General features: G+C 37.9%; 1 protein-coding gene across 1 annotated transcript; it reads left to right on the forward strand.

Annotated features, from left to right (window-relative positions):
* The first annotated feature begins 3,478 nt into the window (after positions 1-3,478).
* On the forward strand, positions 3,479-16,174 carry mal2 (mal, T cell differentiation protein 2). The gene is made up of 4 exons (XM_088327908.1): positions 3,479-3,750; positions 7,100-7,270; positions 11,699-11,899; positions 14,942-16,174. The coding sequence occupies exons 1-4, from the start codon at positions 3,634-3,636 to the stop codon at positions 15,011-15,013; spliced, it is 561 nt and encodes a 186-aa protein (XP_088184034.1). The 5' UTR covers positions 3,479-3,633; the 3' UTR covers positions 15,014-16,174.
* The last annotated feature ends 977 nt before the right edge of the window (positions 16,175-17,151 follow it).

Raw genomic sequence — 17,151 nt, forward strand, 5'->3', positions numbered from 1 at the left:
TATCAGTAGATGGCAGAATAATAACATTTTTCTTTTTAATGTACTAAATATCTGGTCATTAGGAAATACAAGGAAATGTATTTAATAACTTATTTGTTTCAAGGATCTGGTTAGAATTGCACTGAATGATCTAGTAAAGTAAATCAAATCAAATAAAAAATCTTGCACATAATTTTTATGAATCAAATTGTGTTCTTATTTTACTTAAGTCAGAACGTCATATAATCTTTGCTCATTTTAAGTTTTATTTATTTAGATTTTTCTAGAAAAATCAACGTAAAATATAGTAAAACAGGTCAAATATATCATAATATTTTAAATTACAGCAAAATTATTGACCAAAATGAGTAAACTGTCTCACTTACAGAGTCAAGGTGGTCATAAAGAATAAAAAAACCTAATGCTTTCAAGTTGGGCAACATGATAAATTAACCTTTAAAACAAAATTTAAAAAAAGAAACCAACATAAAACTGGTGCCGATAATTATGACATTGGGTAATATTTGACCACTAGATGGCAACTTATTGAAAACCAGTCCCAAATGAGCACAGCGTAGCAGCAAGTTGCCAGGCAAACATGACGTGACTACAAGGTATGAATTCCGTTATGTCAAATAAATACACATTTTTCGCCCTATGAATTTTTATAAAAATTAACATTGTTATGATAGTTCATTTATTTTTGCCTCTTATTCAAATTAACGTTTATTTTTTTTTATTGAATTAAAGATTTTTTTTACCACTCGGAGGCACTAAATATGATACTGTCCCTATAAATGACATTTGATGACATACGAGTATAACGAGATTGGAGGGCTTCTCCTTTCAGTGCCAGTAAAACAAATTTAAAAAGAAAAATGTGAGAAAAAAGATAGAAAACTTGAAAAATACTATATTAATGATGTATGATAAATTATGTATGTGCATATTCATAGTATAAACATACAGTATATAAACCAGGGGTGTCAAACTCAGTTTAGCTTGGGGCCCACATGGTATAAAAAAATTATCATGGTGGCCGGACTAGTAGATTAAAAAGATAAATATGTGAAAGAGAACAAAAGCGAGAAAGGCGAAGATAAAAGGACAGAGATAAAAAAGACAGACAGAAAGTAAGAAAGAGAGAACAAGAGAAAGTGAGAGAAAGAGTGAGAGAAGAGAAAAAGATTGAACAGAGAAAGCGGGAAAAAAAGAGAACAGAGAGTCTACAAGAGATAGGGGGAGAGAAAAGAAAAATAGATTGCAAAAGAGAAACGAGAGAGAAAGTGAAAGAGACAGAAAGTGAAAGAAAGAGAGAAAAAAAAGAGAGTCAAAGCGAGACAACAAATCGAAAAACACACAGAATGGGACAGACAGAAAGACAAGGGAGAAATAGTGAAAGTAAGAAAAGAGTGAAAGAAATTAAAAAGAAAGAGATTAAAAGAAGAGATCACAAAAGAGAAAATAAGAGACAGAGAAGTTGAGAAAGAGAGACAGAGAGAAGAGAGTGATAAAGTGAAAAAGAAAGAGAAAAAAATAGTTTAAAAGAATAGAAACATAGAACCAGGGAGCTCAATAGAGCTAGATGAATAGAGAAAAAATAGAAATAGAGAGTCAGAAAGAGAAAGAGAGACAGAGAGCGAGATAGAGAGAAAAGAGATTGAACAAGAGAGAGAAAAAAGAAAGGGAGAGAAGGAAATAAAGCACCATTTGCTTTGACGAGTGACACCTTGCTTTGTCAACATCAAATGGACATATTTCATACTGTCGCTGCTTTTTCTCTTGTTAAATGAAATGAAATGAGCTGCATTTATATAGTGCTTTTCAAGTCAATGAAGACTTCCCAAAGCGCTTTACAATGTGCTTCACACTTACCCATTCACACACCAATAGCGTCCGTGCAGCCATGCAAGGCGCCAACCTACCCGAGGACACTTCAACATGTAACTCGGAGGAGCCGGGATGCGATCTCTTGATCCCAAGACGAGCGCTCTACCTCCTGAGCTACTGCCGCCACTGTTCTTCTCTGTGTGTTGTTTCGTGGGCCTAAACAAAAACCATGGCCTGCTTAATCCGGCCCGCGGGCCGCATGTTTAACCCCCATAATATAAACAGTAAGAAAAAGCTCAAACATGTTGACCTTTTAGTATGAATCAAATCTTAATTAAGCACTTTTCAAAACAAACATGTTCAACATATGACCGAAAGTCTTTCTTGTTTGTTTTTTCTAATTTGGGCGTGTACCCTGGTAAGGTTCGGAAAACAATTACATTTCTTTTGAATTGTGATCTCCCAATAACAATCGTTTGTTTTTTAAATAAATGCAAACCAAATTCTCCCATTGGCCGCTAGAGGGCAGTGAAGGGTATACTCCCAGCTTTAGCTGTCCCAGCCTAGTACTGCAATTAGACCTGATGGAGTCAAATCATATTGCACATTCACTGCCAAAATAAATTTAATTCGATCCAACCAGTATAAGGGCAAAAAAAGAACACTTTCTTTCTTGGCTTCCACTTGAGTTTGTATAGCGTGGTGAGTTGGTTCAGGTGTAAAACTGCATTCTCCTGACTGTTAAAGTTGAAGGATTTTATACGATTGAATACAAGTTACATTTAGATTTTCACCGGGTAGGCTTAAGTTCAATGAGCAGTAAAAGTTGAGGGCACCCTAGTGGAGAATGATGTTTACAGGAATGGCGGAACGGGACATGAGGCTGATAAGATAATAAGCGCATCCAGACCCGGAGGATTCCTGATGACTGAGGACGGCAGGCAATGTTTTCGGAAACGGTCTGCTGTTTTGTTAATTCCAGACATCGCGGCGCTTTTCTCCGAGGTGGTGGAGCCCGGGGTCTTCATTGGCGCGCCCATGGGAGGAGCCGGTACACCATCTTGCGGAAAGCCGTGGGCGGAGAGGAGAAGGCTGGAGGACTTCAGAAAAGGCTTGCCAGAGACTCCGACGACACTAATTCGGCTATTTTCGATGCAGTACACTTAGTTAAATTAATAATGAAATTAAACCTGCCCCCGTGTAAAAATGTCGGCTATTCTTGTTCAACTTTTCCAACAAGAAACGAGCGTGCATTGTTGGGTGAATGTAGGTTGTGTTTGGTTAATGGAGTCAGATAGCTAATTCGAACAATTTGGTAAACGATACATTTTGATATTTAATTCCCAACAAAATAAACCAGTTAACGCATCAATGCCTAACAGGAAATTTTTGTTTCCCATTGTTTGTGAATAAATGTGTTATGCTTTGTAAAGAAAAATCCCTTTTCACCCGTATTTATAATATGTAGGGTGGGGTGAATGATAAAGCATTATACTGAAAAACTATGATAAGCTAAAAAAAGTTGAGTTTACATTCTTTGACTAACCCGGCCCCAGAGCCAAACTGAGTTTGACATTCCCGGTCTAAACGTTTCGGTAATTGGGAAGAAGAGTTGTCCGTGGTGTCTTTGAACGCAACACGACGACACCAAAGGAGTGGCCTGCCGGTGCACCTGTCCTGTCCGACCTGTTCTGTGGGAGCAGGACACATGACACCGGAGGAATTTCCCCCCGCGTCTCCTGTCCTTTGTGCCACCCCGGGGGGTGAGAGAGACCGAAGGGAGGCCGACAAAGATCGGAGAGAGAAAAGGAGGCGGACGGAGAGATGTCGGAACCGGCCACCAATCCAGCCGCCACTACCTTCCCGGCGCCCACAATTTCGCTACCTTTGGGACTCGAAGTGTTGAGGACTTATTCTGGGGCGCTTATCTGCTTCGAAATAGTAAGTATCGATTTTGCGAGTAGGGTGGTTTAGATTGTGTCTTGGACTGATCAAAGTTCTAGGTTGTCGACATCCTACAGGATCGTCATGGCGACCTTTGGAACTTTAGAACTGGAAAGTGGTCTCACGGTCTTTGACACTTTTTAGCTCAGGGATCCCAGACTCGCCTCACGGGGGCCAATTGTGGCCCCCAAGACCATAGTTTAATACAAGAGTGAAGGGACTGTGTGTGCTGTTTTCTCCCTAGATGTCGCTTAAGTCTCTCGCGTCACCGAAAACGAGTGCTAAAAGACAATATACGGAGACACAAAGTGACCGACAAGAAGAGAAGCAAGAAAAAAATAAATTAAAAAGAAATAATAAAGCACCAAAAAAGGGAAATAAAAGAAAAGAGAATAATTTAAAAAGAGAAATCAGACCAAATTTAAAACTTGAGAAAAAAGGAGAAGCAAAATGAAAAAAAAGAAAAGGAAAAAGAGATAATAGTGTTTTTTTCTCTTTAATGTCTTTATTTTCTATAGCTTTCCATTTTGTTTATTTTTCTCAATGTTCCTTTTTTCGGTTTTCTTTTCCCTTACTTTTCTTTGTTTTTCTGTTTCCCTTTATTGCCTCTTTTCCCTTTTTCCTCTGCCATATTTTTTATTCATTCCAAAAAATCGTTTCCCTTCTTTTTGTCTTTCTTTGAGAAGGACTGGGTAAAAAATAGCAGAAAATGGGTGCTTTTTATTCAGTTTCCATCTCCTTAGTTTGTAGTCTTCTTTGGACTCATTTTTGGTTGCACAACACATATCTGGTGGACAAATATATAACACTGTCCCTTTAAGAACAGCAAAATCATTTTATCACAGCTTTTTTTGTGGAGAACCTCATTTGGCCAAACTTCACCAGCATCCTAGCTTCAGCGGCCCCTAACTCGATTGAGTTTGAGACCCCTGGCCTACAGGATTGTCATGACGACTTTTAGAACTAAAGGACTGGAAGGTGATCTCACGGTCTATGACACCTTTTAGCGTTTTTTTGCTGGGATATTGTGTAACATTTAGCGCCTCCTAGAGTTAAATAGGAGAACAAGGATCCCTTTAAAAAAAGAATACATATATTGATTTCAATAATAAGCATAATAATACATGAACTACGTAAACATCATTTTTTTTGGTTGAAAATTATTATCATTATTATTTTTCATTTAAATAAGTAATAAACAATATATTAATACATAAATAATCTACCTCTACATTCTCAAATACAAGCTGTTCTGTCACCAAAAAGATTCAATTCAGAAAAATCTGCATCAATTCAAAACCTTTTCCAATAGTAAATGTCTTATAGACAATCACCGATAATGTGGTCAACTGATGAGGATAAAATACATCGTTTTTAGAATACATCCTAAATTTTATTCTGGAGGGGGTGATTTTCAGTAAGCGAAATCAAATGGACTGAACCATTTTAACGCAATGGGGTATTTCCGACGCTGCGTTGTTCACATTTTTGTTTTGCTTTTTAAAGAAATTCTATTTCATCATATTCAAGCCTTTCCTGTCCTATATTCAAGAATAGAAGAGTTTTTTAATGATATAATTTTTGGAGGTGCTTTGGGGGTGGTTTAAGTTGCTTTGAGGACCCACAAAAACAAGCTGGTTACACCCATGACCCAGAGAATTTGCTTGGTTATATTTTTTCACTTAAAGTAATTTAGAATCATTTAAAACTGTTCAGGATTGTCACCTTCCATTTTTAAACATCACATTCCACCTTGTGGTTAGCAGAAATACTATTACTACGCTATGCCCAGTTTTTCTTCATTTATTTCTTATAGAGTACACACATACACATACAGTAGAAAAAGCATGGAACTTTTTAGACATTGATCGTTTCAATTCACTTTTGTTGTTCAACTCTCACCGAAAATACACCAGAGACACCACATACTCCGCCGCTATGCCTCAAGTGACACTAGCCGAGCCAAAGAGCATCGGGAAATAGGGCGAGAGCTAGGAATCAAAAGGACTGAACCATTTCAAGGCAGTGGAGCATTGCCGACGCTGCATTGTTCAGTTGGAGAATAATGCAGCAAAAAGTAGCACATAAATATCTTAATCTTTCCAAGTAAAATTACCTTGTTGGATTGGCAAATATATATATATATATATATATTTTTTTAATTTTTTTTTTACACTTAATCGTTTACTTTTTGAGATGTTCTAAGAAAAAACGTATAATAATAAATGTATGGTTTTTTTCGTATTTTATTGTAAATAAGTTAAAAGCGGTAAAATAGAAAATACTGACACTGCCCTACTTAAGAACGAGATAGGTTCCGGACGATCGTTCGTAAGTTGAATTTGTTCGTAAGTTGCTTCAGTACGATATTTTGTATGTTTAAGGTTTGTACAAGTATGTTTAAGACTTGTATAAGTAACCTGTATTGCTTTGTACTAAAAATAAACTTTACATGAAATAATATGCTCTATAAAGATAATAAAGTGAAGTTTAACTTACCTTTGGAAGATGGGCTTCAACAGTTAGGCGACTTCCTCCTCCGTGGTAGGAAGTGGCAGAAAAAAAACGAGCCAACCATTTTCTCAACAACATCAAGCTTCCATATTCCACTTTAATTTCAAAAGAAACGGCTCGCCTCTTATTTACACTTTACTCCAACCATATTGAATGGATTCTCGTGATAATAAACTATAAAAATACATGGATACAGTACAGTATGTTTACACACGAACTGTGACAGGAAGAGGAAGCCAGTAGATGCTGGGTGAGCTCTCACAGCGCCACACGCTGGTAGCGGCAGAAAGAAGCACTACAGTACTGTCATGTAGTCGGATAAAAGTGCACACCATACAAAATCTAACTTGCAGCAATGCTCGGATATTTGTTGACTTCCCCCCAAAAAATGTTCGTGTCTACTGTTTTTCGTAACTCGAATGTTCGTGAGTTGGGGAGCGTCTGTAAGCGTCTGTGTAAAATGAGACACCAGAACACCATTTCTTTTTCAAACACATTTTTTTTTCATTACAAGTGATTTAAAGTAGTTTTCCAACTGTACAATTCCACTATCCTGAAGCGTTTAGTTTACTACTGCAGTTGAATTTTATACAGTATATGTGTGTTTTGGCCCCTTTTGTAAAGACCCATGCTAAGCGTCAGGGCAATTTTATAATTTATTTTTTAAATAACAAGTTTTTTTTCAAGTGGAATAAGATGTATGTATCCCAGTCCCAACATCTAGATTTTTCAAAACCTGTCATGGAGAGAAAGGTTATCAATGAGACGAGTTGATTTCAAAATTGTATTCATATTTTCATCTAAAATGCTGTCTATACGCTCGTGTCTTCAGATATTTGGTGGTTTGGTATGGATCCTGGTGGCTTCCTCCAACGTGCCAGTTCCTCTGCTGCAAGGCTGGGTGATGTTTGTGTCGGTCACCGCCTTCTTTTTCTCCTCCCTCTACCTCGTCCTCCTCATCACCGGCCTGGCTGACCGCATCAGTATTGACTGGACCTTTTCGGTAGGTAATATTTAAGTCTGGCGTTGTTTTTTTTGTTTGTTTGAACGGGAGTGTATCATGTAACGTTCATCTACCAGCTGTTATTTTTTTTCCTCAAAGAACACATGGCAACTATGTCCAAGCTGGATGTAACCTGTCAACCCGTACAATTCTGTTGTATTTCATACAATATTTTCCACAAGTATTTCAATACGATCATATTCTAAACTTATTGCAATTTTCAATTAACGTGCAATTTTCTGGCCGTACTGTGCAGATATCCCTGTTTTTAAATATGTTGTGCCATTTAAGGCAGTGGTCCTCAAATAGTGGTGTGGGCCCTCAGAACTAGAAGTTGAACGCATAGCCTTTGACACCTTTTAGCTTTTCTTTGCTGGGACATTTGCATTGTTTAGCACCTCCTAGTGGTAAATAGGAGACCAACAATCCTTATTAAAATAAAACCAACATTGATTTGAATAATAAGCAGAAAACATAGACTATCATATAAACATCCATTTTTAAAAGACTCGTAGGGTAAGAAGTTAGCCTTTATTGTACATAACATGAGCATTAATTGTTTTGGGGTGCAACCCATAGCAAAAAGTATGGAATCAGTCTTGGGCAAGCCCTCAACATTTACTGATCATTGCATTTTTTTTATTAATATTTTAGTGTTTCTGAATGCCAATATGTTGCACTTTGGAATAACCTGACAATTGCTTCATGTTTGTGATTTGAGTTTTTTTTTACAGGATAAAATGTCTGAGTGAGGGCTTGCCTGAGACGGGTCATTCCATAGTTTTTGCTAGGGGTTGTAAGATCAGGCCTAAAAAATCAACGCCGACACGGCCCTCGGGTATAAAAGACGAACTCAAATAGAAGTAGTTTGTATTATTCCTTATGCTTTGTAGCACTCGTTTTTAGTTGCAATACATAATAGAGTGATATCTAGCGGTCAAACAATACACACTGTCTGTTTAATGTAATTTATGTGTGCTGGTTATGACCACAGCATATGAAGGAAGACAACACGGCGTATCGAAAAGGAAAGTTTGTGTTGAGAAGTACACGAATAAGAGTACAAAACAGCAAAATGCACATGTGGGTTCAGTATTTGCACACAAAATTAAGGATGATTTTGGAAAGTAACTCTCAAATCGGGCTATATGTGAGTTGGGGTGTGGGGAGGGGCGGGGGCTTGCATTACCAAAGAACCTCTTGGGGGATCATTTGTATAGAAAACACATATCACAAATATTACACAGTGTCCCTTTAAAATTATCAGAAATGTCTTCGCCAGCAGATGATAGACGTATAAGCTCGTTGAAGAAATATTTTGTACCCACCTACGAAAAAATAATTGAAATTAGAAAATTGATCTTCCATTCAGTAGATAAAAGATTGTTTCCCTATCTTTACGTCTGTAACTTTTTGATTGTTGTTTCACGAGCAGATACGTGTGCCCAATTTAGGTAGTGATGTCTTTTTTGCAATAACCTTAATTTGTTTTTTTAAAAAATGTTTTCTCATATTAGGATATTCACTTTTTCTAGTAAAATAGGAAACTACTACTTAAAATGAGCCATATGACCTTCTTTTCTTCTTTTACTGTAAATAACTACCAAAAGTTTTGAAATCAAAAATATAGGATGACTTCTGCCATAGATACCTGAAGGAAGACACATTTTGTGATCGCAATTTGCCGGATAAATGATCACACACTTGTAGCAAATTCAAAGTTTTTTTTCCTTATCAATTCAAACAATTTCTCATATTTATTTATTTTTTGCACATCTGCTGAAGAAATTTTGAGGCAGGTTGGTTAAGAGTAGTCTATGTGATGTACTATTGTGTTATGTAAAAGTCTACTTCCAATTTATGTCGTTTCAATCTATTTGTTCACCACAAAGTGGCACTGAAAGAAAAACCTCCCTTTTCCTATTATGCATGGTGCTCCACTCAAAACTACTTGTACTGTAAAATAAGGCCCCAAAACATTAGTTTATACATGTATTAGCCCTTCCCTAATATTTTCAAATTCATATCCATCACATAGAAAATGCAAATTTGCATGGCTCAGAAGCCTGCAGATTTTTTGCGACATTTGGCCTTTCATCCAAACTCGAGGCGTGAAGCTTTGCTCCCAGGAGAAGGAAAGCACATGTTGTTTGTTTTTCATCCGAACAATGAGCGACATAGATGATGAGCTCACACCAGAACACTACAAAGACCTTTCTGTTGTCGTTCCACGAGCTCCATGCATTGACAACACAAACTCTTCTTTCACTTCTCTCGTTTTCTTATGTAACCTGATTACAATTCTTTTGTCTTTTTTTCTTTTAAAAGCCATCCTCGTCTTTTTGCCGTGGTTGTTGTGTTTGCCTAGTTGGAGTGTATGGAATTATACTGTACGCACTACGGTTGGTTTGCATGTTTATGTCAGTGGCGGACTGTGCAGTTTACACCTACGCCTTCACTCCAGTCTGAATTATTGGTGTGTCGCACGGTGCAGAGGTCCAGGGTTCATGTCCGGCCTCCCCGTGCTGAGTTTACATGTTCTGGAGTTTCCTCCTGGCAATCCGTTTTCATCCCACATCCCACAGGTTAAATGGTGACTCCAAATAGTTCCTACGTTTGAGTGAGCGTGTCTGTCTCTGAGTAACCTGACACTGGCTGGCAAGCAGTTCCAGGTGTCTGCTGCCCACTGCTTAGAAAATCAGCTGGGATGCGAAAATGGATGAATAGATTTCGTTGTGTGTTTTTCAGAGATTCTGAGTTGCTTGAAGTTGACATTAAAGTTGCTTAATATAAGAAAAAAAATTACATTTTAAATGAGTTACACAACACAGCGACATCTTGCGTGGAGGCAAAAAAACAAATGCTACTATAATTTAGTAAAATAGTAGATTTTTTTTCAAAATTATTAATTCATTTTGTGCATACTGCTACATTATTGTTAGTACACTGAATAGTGGACCCCCAAAACCTTTCCTTTTAAGTTTTCCTCACAGCTTTTTTCATTTTTTGTTTTATATTTTTCTTCTTATTTATTTTTTGCCCCTTGTTTCAAGTCGTTACTGGTTTAAGTTTAAGTTTCGTTTATTTTAAAGGGACAAGTATGCTCCATAAACTCATGTCACATACGATAACATTTTAGCCTAGGCTAATTCTCAATGTCTGTCCTCAAAAGCGCTTTTACAGAAAAAAAACATACATAAAATACGCAATATTGGAAAACAGCAAAATTGTAGAGGATACAGGTGATCACATATCTGATCTTGAATTAAAAAGTCTTTAGGTTTATGTTTAAAAAGGACCCAGTCTGATCTTTCTTTATTTCAGTGGGTAAACAGTTCCAGGCTTTAGTCCCTTGTACAGTAAAAGCAGATTGTCCCTCTGGACTTGACAGCTCCCGCTCAGAGCTCCGCTGGTCCTGGAGCTCAAAGTCCTGAGGGGAACTAGGCTCTCACTAAGTCTGAATCAATCTAACTTTCATTAACTATTTCATAGGTGTATAACCTTTAATGCAGCTATAGCTGCGACACATAAAAAAAAGCATCGACATTAAAGGCGAACAGTTGATGCAATAGTTTTGGTGAATGACCGCCCACCATCTATGTAAAAGCAGTATAATTTCCCTAGGCCTTCCAGAATCCAATTTTGAGCCGATTCGAAATTTGATTGGCTGAACCCACGGCGATATCACAGTGATGTTGTTCTGCGGGGACACCATCTCAAATACTATTTTAGGCCTATGGGCAGAATCCTGAGCCTAGCAACAAGTAATCCAGAAATGTGATTTGTTAAATGCTTGGATATGAAAGCATACGTCTGGAAGAAGTGCATGAAGGGGAAGCAATGAAAGGTAGCTGACAGACAATTTGGAATTACTGTTTTCTATGTTTATTATGGATAGTGACGTCATATAGGCAAAGCAAAATGAAACTGCATCAGTCATTAATATCCAACTATTGGTGCACAGACCATAATTAGGAACACATGATTCAGATATTGTACAGGCCAGCCGAAAAAGCTTTGCTGGCCTTCACGGCCCACCGCTGGTTTATTTGACCATTGCAGTTCATTTAATTCCCCTGAAACCTTAAAGTTATTATGCTCATTTTTTTTCATCAAATGCAAATACATGATGTTTTTATGATTTTATGAGTTCTTAGCTCCTTACTCCCGCCGCTGCTATTCGAGCAGCTTAATCATTGTCATTTTACTAAGATACCTTAGTTTTGGATACTGCAGCCTTAAAAAGAGTTTAGAATTTCAAACATGGCCTCTTCTCCACAGATTTTCAAATGAATGAAGGGAATTTATTCCATTAGCCATCATAACACACAGTTTCAAGACAGTGTTCACTACCACAAGAACCTTTCTATCTGAACCAATTTGATGACGTCCTCATGTTTCTAATGCATCTCCTTTTCTCATTTTCAGGATGTGTTTTATCATTTTCTAGCTTTGCTTTTCTACTTTGCTGCCTTTGTGCTGGAGGCGGCGACAACAGCAGCCAATGGGAGAGCCACCATCACACACCCGCCAAATAACACTGGAAATGTAATATGTATCCAACACCCTCGGGGAAATATATTCACTGTGATGACTGGAAACGAGTACAATATCAACGTAGTGGCCACGGTAAGTAAAATCGGTCAGTGGACTGTCTACATTTGTTGACTAGAGGCAGGCCGATTATCGGACAGGCCGATTATCGGCACCGATATTTGGGAATTTGACAGATATCAATATCGGCATTTTTATGTATTTGACGGTACGATTATTTAGGTTCAGATACAGCCGAGCCTATCCCTTTCTTCCCTCCCTCTGTCTCAGACGCTACCCACCCCACGCCTTCTAATTGGATAAGTGACCAGGGGTGGAGCCACTTAAGCAGTAAGAATAATGTTAAAGAGGAGTAAACAGCGGCAGCTCTGCTAACTCCTGAGTCCCGACATGCCTGTGAATAAACCTCTGGTAATATTGAGAATTTAAAAACTCTGTGGTAGAAAAGCGTGTATGTGATTAAGAGATAGCATTAAAAGTGTAGTTAAAGGGTTTTAGGGATGCACATTTTAATTTTGATGATCTTTTTGTTTCAATTCAATTTTAGTTATATTTGTCGTATTGACATTTTGATTATTTATTTTTTTATTAAAAAATCAGGAAGCTATTTAAGTTGTATGTACCCTTATATAAGTTGCTGTTACCGTATTTTCCGCACTATAGGGCGCATCGGGTTATAGGGCGCACCCCCAAAAAAGAGTTTTTGGTCCTATATCTTCCATACATAAGGCGCACCGGATTATAAGGCGCTCCAATGGGAACGTCGACAAAACAGTCAGATAGTTGTCAAACTTATTACCCCCTTAACATTCCGAAAGCTTGCAAAGAAGCAAATACGTGTCGTAGACACGTGCGGATGCAGTGTCCGTACGATGTCACTCAAACGCATCGTTCCAAATATCATTCGGAAGGTTAAAGTCTTGGGATTGAAGAAATGCCAACCATTCCTTAGTTTCTATTTTCTTTTTCGCTTGCAACTTTACTGTGCATATGACAATAAACACTTGGAATTGAGTTTAATTTAAAAAAGACCCATCACTGAAACATCTAGATCACTCTGAAACAAGATACTGGGAAAATATTTAGCCGGAGTAGCTCACCTAAGTCGTTGCATTCAATAATAATGTGCAACCATGGTCCTCTTATACCCGTAAGTGAAGTAAATCCGGGAGAGTAAAATATTTACAAATACAGAATGGTAAAACATGTTTCCTCTATGCCGTAGACAACCAAACTTGCTATTCACATTCATCTTTTTCGGCCAATTGCAGGCTTTGTTTTGCCCCTTTAGCCTATGCGAGCCTGTAAATGATAAAAAGGATCCGCCCCCTTTACCTCCGGATAACTTTAGCCAATAGTGAACGATTCAAATGATGAGTGACACATTGGCTGGGAAATGAAACACCGGCAATGTATCCCAGCATACGCCGCGGACCACATCGCCTTCGAGGAAAAATCTAGTCGGCGGCTGCTTGACTTTGTTGCGAGACCTTGCGACTTAATATTGATCCATATATAAGGTGCACTGTATTATAAGGCGCATGGTCAGTTTTTGAAAAAAATAAAGGCTTTTAGGTGTGTCTTATAATGCAGAAAATACGGTAATCTTAATTTTATTCCCTGCACTGTCAGTTTTTCATTTCAGTGAAAGATTAGTCGTACAAGTTGTGGAACTTGAAAGGATTTATGATTGTAATTCAGGATGTTTATCTCATCCAGTGGGCCAGGGAACAGTAAATTGCTGTAGGTAATTGTCCAACTTAATGTAGTCAATGATCATAAATTGATAATTACTTTAGCAAAGATCGTTGTGCGCAAAAGTCCATATTGTTACGTGCTGTGCCCTATGACATTACCTCTACCCCAGAAGACTTGTACACTATTATTGAAGAGTTCAGTTTTATGGTAGAACTCTTGTGAGACGTCATATTTTTGTGTTAAATTGTGTACGATGCATAATTAACATTGTAAAGTACAAGTTCAGTTTTTGACTTAAACCGATGCGGGTACTTGCAAAAATGTATGCCTTTTTATTACACGTCTTCGTGTTGTTGTTTTTTGTGTGATGTAATTAGCAAGCTATTGAACCTTTGCACACACATGACCTAACCACGTGACACACCGTGACAGACTGCACTAAAACATAGTAAACCGTACTTACTCCTCTTGGGTGAGGCCAGTAAACAGTAGACCACAACAACAAATACCGCTATACACATTCAACACATTTGGCAATGACTAGACAAACAAATATTGTGCAGCTGTCGGATGAGGTGGCTCACCGTGTCGAAAAGCAGGAATAGCTACCAACCCATATGCCAGAACCAGAACAGATGATAGACCAAAACGCATAACGTTTCACATACAAGTTTATTGGGATATCGAGGAAGTCAGGTGCTAGGAAACAAACGCCAGCGATCCGGTGATCGCTGGACAGGAGGAGCAAGCCGCTCACGGGATCGGAGCGTGATCGGAATGCGGAAGTGAGTGGATTCGCCGGGGCGGGAGATCGGAGCGTGGTCAGGGGCAAAACGGGTCAATAGCCGGATACAATCGGGAAATCAGGAGCAGAGTAGAATATGGATGAAGATGGGACACACCAGAGCCAGAGTCAAAGTGCTAGCCTTGCATATGCGGAGGTTCGCTGACAGACTGACAAGAAGTGACTGGAGTACTGAGTTTAAATAGGAGGTGAATCAATCAGGCAACGAGCAGCAGCTGGCGACAAACGAGCGGGCACAGGTGAGGGCAATGAGTAATCTTGAAACCATACCCATAAAAATGTTCCTGACCCTACTCACAAGTGTTACCTGTTTGTTGATTGGGTCAGTGGTCAAATCTAAATAAAAGAAACAAGGTCTCTGACCAAATAAATGTGCCTTAGCAGAGACCGAAAGAAAACGTACTTACCTGGAGAGGGTTTAAGTAATGGGTTCAATGTAGCCTAATCTAGCGGAGTAGGAGTAGTTTCTTCTTAACAAATCTACTCAAGTAAAAGTAAAAAGTATAGTATCTTTGCTCAAAAATTGTAACAAACACCAAATAAAGGTGTATTAGTTTGTTTCTACAATTTATTTACTTCTGGTTCCTTTATGTCTTTGGTTTCTTTTGTCATAGATCTTTGCATTTGTGGTGACGCTATGTTACGGCTGCAGTTTGGTGATGGCCTTCAGAAGATGGAGGATCTGACCTGAAATTCTAACCAATTTTGCAACTGCTGTCCACCAACAGGACAAAATACAAAATGCAACAATGAATCACAAAGAATTCAGCTGATCGATGTGGGGTCAGTTTCCTGCTTCAAGTATGATCAGTTTGTGATTTTTTTTTATAGTGGATTTAATTTCTGAATGACCAATAGCTTTTCTGTGGTCATTAACATCCTCTCGATGATGTAGAGATGTTGCTCATGTAAGTAGATTTTTTATTCATGTTAGTAGTGCCCATGATGCTATTTCACTTTTTTATTCACGTTGACACTGTAACTTCCTTTTTCTACTGGATTCACATCCTCACTGAAGGGAATGTTTCCTAATAGCAAACACAACTAAATCTCACTGGTGCTTTCTTTTCATGCAAAATGAAATCTTCATTTGAGTTCAAGTTTTTTTATAGTGATGCAAATTAAATGGGAACTCTTTTCGCAAATACTGTACTGTACAGTATGTGGAATGATTAAATACGTACTGATATGGTATTATTTGACTTTCTGAAAGGTCACATTTTGCTAGTTTAGATTTGTGTACAGATTTTTTTCAGTAGGTAAATTAGGATAAGATACACGAATATTTCAATCGTGTTGTTTTATATGATGGAACACAACCTTCAGAGCTATGTAGGATCTTCTCCTTAAAGCCCACGTGTGTAATATTTGACCACTACACGGCACTGTTGTCTAATGAGAACGAAAATTAGTGCTTGGCAGACAAACATGGCGAGCTAAGTAGGGAAACAAATACAAGTATCTCAACCTATGATTTTTTTATTTAAAAAAAATACATTGGTATTATAGATCAATGTTTTGTGGTTATTTTACTGCATGAAAGGTTTTTGGCACTACTAGGAGGCACTAAATATTACACACTGTCCCTTTAACTCTGAGGATCAAACAACCAGAAATTGACCGCAGAGTTCTGTTAAAGCTTAAATACAGCCTACACTTTGAAGTCAACATTTTGAAACTTCAACAAGCTACGAGTGAAACGTATTAATATCCGATAATTGTTTTTTTCTATATGCCACTATATTTTAGGTAGTTGTGCAAGGTTTTGTATTTTAATAATAAATTATAATTATTCACCATTTGTTTTGCAAAAGATAAATTGTAATAAAATCTTACGAAAACAAAAACCTTGTAGTTTTTTCACACACAGTAAATAAAAAAGGTTGACACACATATTTTCAAATGCAAGGTTATTTTATTCATTTATTTTTTTAATTTAATGATATACAGTCGTATGGGCACCCCTGATCATTTTCAAGATTTTCCTTATAAATCATTGATTTCGGATCAGCAATTTCAGTTAAATATATCATATAGCAGACAAACAGTGATATCTGAGAAGTGAAGTGAAGTTCATAGGATTTACAGAAAATGTCCAATAATTTCCTAAACAAAAGTAGGCAGGTGCATAAATTTGGGCACCCTTGTTGTTTTATTGATTTGAATACCTTTAGCACTAAGTATTGGAACACAAAATTTGTTTGATAAGCTCATTCAACCTTGAGCTACATACACATGTGAAGCCAATCATGAGAAAGAGTATTTAAGGCGTCCAGTTGCAAGTTGTTCTCCTCTTTGCATCTTCCCTGAAGAGTGGCAACATGGGAGCCTCAGAACAAATGTCAAATGACCTGAAAACAAAGATTGTTCAACATCATGGTTTAGGGGAAGGATTCAAAAAGCTAGCTCAGAGATTTTAGCTGTCAGTTTCCACTGTGAGAAACATAGTGAGGAAATGGAATGTCACAGGCACAGTTCTAGTTAAGGCCCGGAGTTGCAGGCCAAGAAAAATCTCAGATAAGCAGAGGCAAAGGATGGTGAGAACAGCCAAACTCAACCCACAGAACAGCTCCAAAAACCTACAACGTAATCTTGCTGTAGATTGTGTCACTGTGCATCGTTCAACTATTCGGCGCACTTTGCACAAGGAGATGCTGTATGGGAGAGTAATGCGGCAGAAGCCTTTTCTGCGCACATGCCACAAACAGAGTCGCTTGAGGTATGCTTAAGCACATTTGGACAAGCCAGCTTCATTTTGGAATAATGCTGTGGACGGCAAAATTGAGTTTTTTGGACATAACAAGGGGCGGTATGCATGGCGGAA

Source organism: Urocampus carinirostris, chromosome 2, assembly GCF_059441175.1.
Source record: "Urocampus carinirostris isolate Australia breed hairy pipefish chromosome 2, RoL_Ucar_1.0, whole genome shotgun sequence".
NCBI lineage: Eukaryota > Metazoa > Chordata > Actinopteri > Syngnathiformes > Syngnathidae > Urocampus > Urocampus carinirostris.

Excerpts from the sequence above, each read along its gene's own strand:
- mal2 (XM_088327908.1), top strand. The coding sequence starts at position 3,634 with ATGTCGGAACCGGCCACCAATCCAGCCGCCACTACCTTCCCGGCGCCC. Across the intron at positions 3,751-7,099 it reads CGCTTATCTGCTTCGAAATA|ATATTTGGTGGTTTGGTATG; the intron begins GTAAGTATCGAT and ends TCGTGTCTTCAG. Across the intron at positions 11,900-14,941 it reads ATATCAACGTAGTGGCCACG|ATCTTTGCATTTGTGGTGAC; the intron begins GTAAGTAAAATC and ends CTTTTGTCATAG.